Raw genomic sequence first — 9,324 nt, 5'->3', positions numbered from 1 at the left:
GCACAGCATCTCTGGTCTGTCTCAAGGCCTGGTCACACCTGAGCAGGCTGCAGCAGGACACCCACAGTATTCATCCTAGTTAGGGCTACTGTGATGAAACACAGTGACCAAAACAGCTTGGGAAGGAAAGGGTTCATTTGGCTTCCAATACCTGAATCACAGCCCATTGAAGGAAGCCAAGGCAGGAACCTAGCTAGCATCAGGAGCTGGTGCAGAGGCCATGGAGGGGTGCTGCTTACAGACTGCTCCCATGATTTGTACTCAGCCTGCTTCCTTGTAGAACCTGGGATCATCTGCCCAGGGATGGCACCTCCCACAGTGAGCTGGGCCCTCTCCCATCAAATATCCATCAAGAAAATGTTCCATAGGCTTGCCAATCTTTTGGGGGGGGTCTCAATTGAGGTCCCCACACCCATGACTGGCTTGTATCAAGTTGACACAAAAACTAGCCAGCACAATCTTGCTTCAGAAAAAATTAGAAAAAGCCAGACATGGTGGCACACACCTTTAATCCCAGCACTTGTAAGAAAGAGGCAGGAAGGTCTCAGTTTGAGGCCAGTCTGGTCTATAGAGTGAGTTCTAGGACAGCCAGGACTGAACTGAAAGACCTGTCTGGTGGGGTGGGAGGACAACAAAGAAAGAGCATCATAGCTCTGATGGCTTGACCTTAAGGCTGGGACTGTACAAAAGGAGAAGTTTATGTAGCTCAGTTTTGGAGACTGGAAATCCAGATACCATTGCCACATTTTAATTAGCTCTCAGATGCCCCATCTTTAAACACTTTCACTGTGTGTGTGTGTGTGTGTGTGTGTGTGTGTGTGTGTGTGTGTGTATGTGTTAGTGTGTTACAGATAATGGAGGTCAGAGGACAATCTTGGTTCTCTCCTTCCCCTGTGTGGCTCCTGAGGATGGGACTTAGGTGGTCAGCCTTGGTGGTAAGCATATTTACTAGCTGAGGCATCTCCAAGGCCCCATCTCTACCTTCTTAGCACCATTACCAAGGCTTTGTGGGTTATACTGTGAATTAGGGGAAGCCATTCGGATAGCAATAGGACCCTTGCCTCCAGGCTAACCTATACAGAACAAGGGTCCTTCAGGCAGGACCACAAAGCAGACATTCAGCTTGCTTCCATTCAGTTTCCTTGGATGCCCCAGTCCTTGGACCTGGTGCCCTAGGGCAGCAAGTGCTCAAGTGGTGAAGAGCCTGGCATGTGGGCAACACAGCCTGGTGACAGTGAGTCCAGTCCTGTGATCTCCACTGTCCGCACACTACACCTGACAAAGTAGCAGTAGTGTTGATACCAGGCACAGTAGCAAGAAGCAGGCCCAAGGTTGTGTCTGTTGTTTCAATGCATGTCACTGGACCTGTGTTCCAGAAGGTACAGCTACTTCCAGCCAGCCAGGCTACACAGTGAGATGCTTTTTCAAAACAAAATAAAAGGGATAGCCAGCTAGGAGCAAAGACACCTGCCACCACAGCCCTTGGGAGACTGAGACATTGGGATGTTGAGTCCAAGGCCAACCTGGGCTCTACAGTAACATCCCACTTAAAAGCAGCCAGAAGAAAACAATAATTTTTAAATTTGGAAAAAAAAAAAAAACTCATTGTCCTTCCTACGCTAGAGTAGTGTCCATTGATGAGGGGGACAACCCTGTGAGCTGATCCACTATATTCATGCTCAGGGTCTCTGGGGCTCACTATCTCTTCATTCCTCTTCTGCTTTTGCAAATCCCAGGATGAAACCCTGGAACTTAAACCAAGCAGTATTCTAGCTATGCCATGCCCCCAGCCCCTCTCTGAGGGACTCTTTAACCAGGGGCTCCACCCTAGAGCAGACCCCCAGCCCCTCTTTGGGGCCCTTTAAGCAGGAGGGACTCTAGTTTTCTTTGTGTGTGTTTGTGTCCTGGAACACACACTGTAAACCAAACTGACTTCGAACTGCCTTTGCCTTCTGAGTGCTGGGACTAAAGATGTGTGCCACCACTGCCAAGCTCCTCTGGGGGACTTTAAGAAAGGGCTCCACCCCTGAGCCATGTCCCAAGCCCCTTACTGGGGGATTCTAGGCAGGGACTCCAGCCCCCTCAGTTTGCTTCTGAGCCATGTCTGGGTATTTTCTCAGGCTGTTGTTTAACTCCTAGGCAATTCTCCTGCCTCAGCTTCTCAATGAATTGGCCCACAGACACCACAGTGATGCTGGAAGACGGTATTCATTTTAGTATTTTTTATGCTGATATCACATGACCATACTGATGTCAAGACCTTTTCTCCAGAATCTATAGTACCAAAAACAGTTTTGATATGGGATTTTGAAAATTTCAGGATATTGGTACAAACATCAATTGTGATACAAACTCCTGTCACAATCACTTGTGTCATTCATGTTTATGCCTGCAGTTTGAAAGTAAGTGTAAACATTTAAGTTTGTTTCATTTCTGTGCATAACTGAACTCAGTTGTCAGGCTTTGGTATGACTTTTCTTAGGGAGCCATCTTTCTAGAACCCTTCGATCCCCATTGGGAGGCAGGTTCTCATTAAGGAGCTCTGGCTGGCCTGGAACTCACTATGTAGATCAGGAGGGTCTCGAAATCAGAGACCCAACAGCCTCTGCTCCCTCAGTGCAGGGATTAGAGGTGTTCATCGACACATTAGACCTAAATGTTTTTTAAAATGGACTCAACAAAACTTCCAGCACTTGGTGGCTCTCTGTGAGGTTGAGGTCAGCCTGGTTTACAGAGTTTTAGAACAGCTAGGACCACACAAGAAACCTTGTCTCAGAAAATCAAAACGATAAACAAGAAAGTTTACTTGAAAGGTTTTGTGAAGTGTAACTTGATGCTTGCAGCCTATGTGTCCACTCAGAAAGCTTGTGGGTTTGACGCTGGGGTACAGCCAAGTGGTCATGAGGCCCTGGATTGAGTTCTAGCAAAAGTGACTTGAGTGCTTGGATTTTGGAGCTTTCCCAAGTTCAGCAAGGTCAGGGTCACTCTTTTGGTCGCTGTGGCTTGGTGCTTAAGAGCACACTGGTAGGCTTCCGAAGGAGGAGAATTAGCTTCCCAACACCCACACTGAGAATCACAGGTCTAGTAACTCAGTCCAGGGGTATCCCATGCCTTCTGGCCGCTGCAGGCACCAGGCAAACACGTGCTACAGAGGCAAAACACCCATGTCCACAAAAAATAAAGCAAAAATAGAGGGGAAATTAGGGGGAAGGAACCACCAGGGGGTTATGTGGGTTCAAGGCAGAAGCGGCTGTCACTTTCAAGGTCCACACTCTGGCTGATCTACTTGGGTCAATGTTCTTAACAGTCCTAAAGTCCCGTGTTTTCCCCAAATAGAACGGACAGCTGGGAACCACCTGTTCACGCGCATGAGTGGTGGCACTTTCATAACCAAAAGCAACAGGGAAGTTCAACAGCCGCACAGCTGTTGTCCCGCATAGGTCTCTAGTGCTGAGCACAGCTGTAGGCTGAGGGGCTTAGAAACCGCAACACCTGCTGGATTAACCAGAAAAGGCAAGTCCGACCACGACCCGAATGTGGGAAGAACTGTGCAGGCACGCGGATGTCATGGGTGTGTGACCAGGTCCCACTCAGCCCAATCTGGCCTCGAACCCACAGGTCACTCCAGCATTCAGGCCAAGAAAGGACGATCAGGAGTTTGAGGTCACCAAGGCGTGTCTCGCCCTAGGAAGCACCGTGGGCTCCCCGCCCTCCACCCCAGAGCCCGGCGTGCACTGGGGTTTGGGGAACAATTCGTTTGGCCCCAACGAGGCTTCATCTGAACAACTGCGCATGCGTCCAGCCCCTTGGCGCAAAGCTCCAGCACCCGGCAGTTCGGCCGTCGCGCAAGCGTACTGGCGTCCTCCGACAGCACCACCGCCCCCACGCTGCAGCCATGGCCGCACCTGCGCTGGGTCTCATCTCGGTCTTCTCAAGCCCGCAGGAGTTGGGGGCGTCGCTGGCGCAGCTGATAGCGCAGCGGGCCGCGAGCTGCCTGGAAAGTAACCGTGGCCGCTTCGCGCTGGGCCTGTCAGGCGGCAGCCTGGTCTCCATGTTGGCCCGAGACCTGCCCACCGCCGCCACTCCCGCCGGGCCCGACAGCTTTGCGCGCTGGACGCTCGGCTTCTGCGACGAGCGCCTCGTGCCCTTCGAGCACGCCGAGAGCACGTACGGCCTCTACCGGGTGAGCGCTGCGGGGGCGTGCCCCGCCCGGCTACGGTGGCCGCCGCGGGCCATGCTCAACTGGCCCCGTCCGCCGAGGAAACGCGGGCTACGGGGACCACGGCCGGCCACGTCGATCCGGCTCAGCCTGCCGAGGAAAAAAACGCCCAGGAGCTGCTTCAACACCTGCGCGCGTGCTACGGGACACCCTGGGTCTTGCAGAATGTGCAATGACGTCCTCCCAAGCCTGGCCTGAAGGGCCTGAGCCAGCCCACATCTTTCTGAGGGCCGAGCCCGGGCTATGGGGTCTTGTGGGTCATGGCTCTGGTGTCCAGGGTGTGTTGGGCCTCAGTTTCCCCTCTCTTAACAGGAGCAGCCTAGGATCTGACAGCCTCCAGGCCCCTTATAGGGTCCAGAGCGCCCAGCTTCACACACAGGAAAACTGAGGCATGAAGAACTGAGCTCTGAGCAAACCTGGGTATCTGCCACTGCCCCCCTTGGGGAGGCAGGCCCAATCTCATGGACCCTGATGCAGGGGCCATCACATTCAATTCAAGGTGGGGGAAACTAAGACCAGAAGATTCAGGACCCCACGGCCCTCATCTAGGGACCTCAGTTTTGAAACTACACCACTTTGAATGCTGTGTCTGCCCCCTAGAACTTCATTGAACAGTGGGTCATAGGTACTAGCACAAGGCGTGCTTGTCTAGAATGCACTAGGTGCTGGCCTCCATTTGAGCATCATATAAACCAAGTGTGGTGGTGCACACCTGTCATCCCAGCGCTGGGGGGCTAGAGGCAGGGGGGGTCATGAGTTGAAGGTCATCACCTCCCAATTGGAGGCTGGCCTGTGCTACATGAGACCATTTTGATGCTACCCACCTAAGAAAAATAATGCAAGGATTACTAAGTAGGCCCCTCTGAGGGGACACAGTTAAAAGCTCTGCCTTTGGCCAAGGTGACCAGGGAAGAGGGTTTTACCAGCAGGTGGGAATCTGTTGGGGATTTGATGTTTAAAGTCAAGTAGGTGCTGAGACAGGAGCTGAGGAGTTCAGCTCTGCCTTCCCGGCTCACACTCCTTGCTGTGGTCTTCAGTTGAGCCCTGCACTCGTGTTCCCCGTTCAGAGCCCTCAGCATCCTGAGCACTGGCTGGTGCAGTGCACCCTGGGCTTGTGTCATTTGCTCCAAACCTCTACCTGTTCCACTAAGCTGGACTTAGACCCAGAGCCAGACATGGAGACAGGCTAGGTGGCTGCCCAGTTCTCAAAGCAGATTGGAGGGGCCCACCAGGTGCCAGCTGCATGCTGGATCCCTAAGGTGGGAACCCCAGGCGGATCTGGCTATCAGAGAAGGCAGCCTGGGGAGTCAGCCAGCCTGAGTGACACAGGGTTCCTGGCTTTAGGCAAGTCCTTGTTTGGACAGTGCTGTGCCAGGCATCTCAAATGGTCATGTCACTTGCTCACTGTCCCTTCCCCTTCCACAGACACACCTGCTCTCAAAGCTACCCATCCCAGACAGCCAAGTCCTCACTGTCAATCCTGCCTTGCCTGTAGAGGATGCTGCGGAGGACTATGCCAGGAAACTGAGGCAGGTGGGTCCCAGAACATGTGGAGAAGAAACACAGGTTGTCATTATGAGGGGGTGGCCCATTGCAGAGATTCAGGCTGGGGCCTCACATCTCAGGAACACTCATCTTCAGACCCAAGGTTCTTGGTCATTGAAAGGGAAATTGAACTTCCTGCTGGATCAGTCTGGTGTGATGGCATGTCTGTGACTCAGCACTTTGGACACTGAGGCAGGAGGACTGTCCAGAGTTCAGGCCAGCTTGAGAGTGACACTCAGCCTCAAAAAACACTGCAGACATTAGACCATGCTGAAGCTGGCCATTGCCACGGTGGCTATGTACTGTGCAGAGAACATGATAGGCAGGCTCTTGCTGAGTGATACCCTCTCAGTGGAAGATAGTTGAAGCTGAGGCTGAAGGATCCAGACATGGAACCCTGGTTACAACTTTCTGTGAAACCTCTGAACCCTGCACATGCTCTAACCTGCTGTCCTCCCCATCAGGCCTTCCAAGAAGATACTGTCCCTGTGTTTGACCTCCTGATCCTGGGAGTGGGCCCGGACGGCCACACCTGTTCGCTCTTCCCTGGTCATCCCCTCCTACAGGTGAGCATGGAATCCATCTGGGCCTGTGTCAGTCTGCTGGGTATCTGAGTGCCAACACCCTCCCAGCACAGCCCTGCAGGGACTCAGATCTCTTGGACATGGTGGCAAATGCCTGTCATACCAGCACTTGAGAAGTCGTAATAAGGCTGAGTGCAGCCTGGGTCACAGAATAAGAGCCTGTCCCAAACACCCAAAAGACTATCAAAGCCTGGTGACACTGTAAACTTGGTGTTTGGTGGGGTACTGGAGGGGCCTGGAGGGGGCAGATTCATTCCAGCACCACAAATACAACATAAGGGTGGACATGACCTGTCCCCACCTGGCCTTCTTCCTCCAGGAGCAAGAGAAGATTGTGGCTCCCGTCAGTGACTCCCCAAAGCCACCACCGCAGAGGGTGACCCTGACACTTCCTGTGCTGAATGCAGCCCAGAGTGTCATTTTCGTAGCCACAGGGGAAGGCAAGGCAGCTGTGCTGAAGGTAAGGACTCTCAGAAGGGCAGTCATGGGCAGTCACAGACGGTCAAAGGGTGGTTGGGTGGTCATGGGCCGTCACGGACTTGGGGATGTGAGAGGGAAGTCGCAGAGATCACAAGGTCCTGCTGCCAAGTGATTGCTGGCTGTGGTCATGTGTGTCTGTAAACCCCTTCTTGGGGACAGGATAGTTGGGGTTTGATGGCCACTGGCCTAGTTCCAGGCTCAGTGAGGAACCCCTGTGTCAAGGGAATAAGGTGCAGGGTGATAGAGCAGGACACCTCACAAGATGCAGGGTGAAAATGTGATACCACACATTTAAAGGAAAAAAAAAAAAAAAAAAAAAAGAAGAAGAAGACCCTGGCTGGAAAGATGGCTCACCAGCAGCAGCAGTAGGTTACATTCATCTCTAGCTCTAGTCCCTGGGGTTCAGATACCCTCTTCTGGCCTCTGTGGCACCAGGCATGCATGTGGTGTGCAGATATACATGCAGGAAAAATACCCAGACAGATAAAATAGAAATAAAAAATTAGCAAGTGTGAGTCAAGTGGGTTTAGTGGGTAAAGGAGCTTGCCACCAAGCATGAGTTCAGTCTTTGAGTTCTCAAACAACCTGAGTTCAGTCCCCAGAGAGACAGAAATAGGAGGGTCATCCTTGGCTACCTAGCAAGTTCAAGGCCTGGGCTACATGAGGCTCTGCCTCCTAATAAAACAACAAACAAAACCTGTTCCATACCACGGAGCTTAGAGCCCACAGTGTATGAGGCAGGGTGCAGGGGAGGGTTCCCATGGGTGCCTGTCCCCACATCTGAACAGATCCCCAGTCTGGCCCCATGGTCTGGCGCTGGGGTCTGAGGCCGGTCCCGGGTTTTGCACACAGCGCATCCTGGAGGACAAGGATGGAACACTACCTGCCACCATGGTGCAGCCACGCACGGGCACCCTCTGCTGGTTCTTGGACGAGGCGGCCGCAAGGCTGCTGTCTGTGCCCTTCGAGAAGCATTCCACGCTGTAACGCGGGGTGGGCACGCGTGGCTGGCCCCTGGCCTCCACCCTGGGCTTTCTGGAAAAGCCTTCGGGGGTTTCGGGAGCGGGCCAACTGGGAATTAAACAGAGCATTCCTGGAACTCTGGTCTCTGTGGTTCTTGGTGGCAGAGGGTGGGGCTAACAGCACACTGTGGGGCCTCAGAGAAATGTGGAGCCTGTGCTTCTGGCCCCCGTTGTGCACACATCAGAACAAAGAAAGAGTCATTCTCAGCTCCAAGCTTTAGAACATGTCTGCTTGTGTTCCAGCCGTGTGGCCACATACCTGCCACTGGAGCGAAAGCTCCAGAGATAGACTTTGAAGGAACATGCCAGGGTTCACCAGCGTCTCAATCTCCCCGAAGTCCTCTCAGAAACTCGAGCAAAGTGAAATATCTTGAGCTTCCCCTGATAATGCCACAGGGTCACATAACAATGAGAGAAGTGTCTGAGGTGAGTCGCGATGTCCCCTTAGACAGTGTTCTGCCTTCCTTCCTCTTGCAAACACTGAAATGTACATACAATGGCCGGAGCTCAGCCAACTTGGAGCATGAAGTGGATTGGTGCATCAATGGCCTGTTGTGGTCCTGCCCCCTCGCTGTCCCAGGGACTTAGTTGGGGAGGATGGCAGACCTGGCTAAGTGTGGGGTTCTGAGAGGCATCCCCAGGAAGGTCACACAAGCAGACATGAGGTGGGAATTGAAACCTCCTGGAGCCAACTTGGAACGGAAGGGTGGGGTCCAGAACCACAAATGTCAAGTTTCTTCTGGTGTCTGGTCCCTGAGGACTCCTCAGCTGTGATAATGAGGAAGTGGGGCAGGCTGGGCCATAAGACAGTGAGGACACAGTGGAAAGCTGCCGTGCTGGGGACTCCAGCAGCCAAGGGTAGAGGCTGAGCTGTCCTGATAAAGGAAAGTGATGTGGGTGTGAGGACCCCATGTGAGCACCCTGTACAGGACATGTACCATTGACTGTATCCCTGTCTCAAGGAGGACATTCGTGCTGTGCCGCTGATGCATAGGATCTGCCTTGTGCTCCAAGGTGGCTGCTTATACTCCAGTTGTCATGCCTACGTTCCAGCCTCTGGAAAAGGAAGGGAAAAGGAAATGGCTGAAGGGAACATTTTCCCTCATGGGCAGACTTCATGGTGGTGGGCATGGGGGTTGTGTTCCCTTCACACTGATAACTCACGCCCCAGGTCACTTGTTTCTTCAGTCAGTCATTTGTTTGTTTTGTTGAGACAACACTTCATGTAGCCCAGGTTGGCTTCCATTAACTAAACTCCTGATCTTCCTGTCTGCTTTCTGAGTGCTGGAAAGGCAGAGATGTGCCACCCCACCCACCTGTGGTGGGCATAGTTTTTACCATACTGCTTTGGTCTCCCCTGGGGCAGTCCCCACTGTCCCTCACAGAAACCCCCAGTCTTGGTCCAGCCTGTCCCCAGGAGACAGGAGGAGGCAGGTGCAGACCAGAAGAGTCACAGGCTGTACCAAACCGCAGT

General features: G+C 53.0%; 1 protein-coding gene across 1 annotated transcript; it reads left to right on the top strand.

The window, feature by feature from the left end:
• The first annotated feature begins 3,777 nt into the window (after positions 1-3,777).
• Positions 3,778-7,927, top strand: Pgls (6-phosphogluconolactonase). The gene is given in 6 exon segments (XM_051178144.1): positions 3,778-3,887; positions 3,889-4,183; positions 5,645-5,752; positions 6,229-6,330; positions 6,668-6,808; positions 7,681-7,927. Coding segments are annotated over 6 exon segments (876 nt in total). The 5' UTR covers positions 3,778-3,792; the 3' UTR covers positions 7,816-7,927.
• The last annotated feature ends 1,397 nt before the right edge of the window (positions 7,928-9,324 follow it).

Source organism: Phodopus roborovskii, unplaced genomic scaffold (assembly GCF_943737965.1).
Source record: "Phodopus roborovskii unplaced genomic scaffold, PHOROB, whole genome shotgun sequence".
In the NCBI taxonomy this organism is placed as follows: domain Eukaryota; kingdom Metazoa; phylum Chordata; class Mammalia; order Rodentia; family Cricetidae; genus Phodopus; species Phodopus roborovskii.
This window is presented reverse-complemented; position numbering and strand designations above follow the sequence as displayed.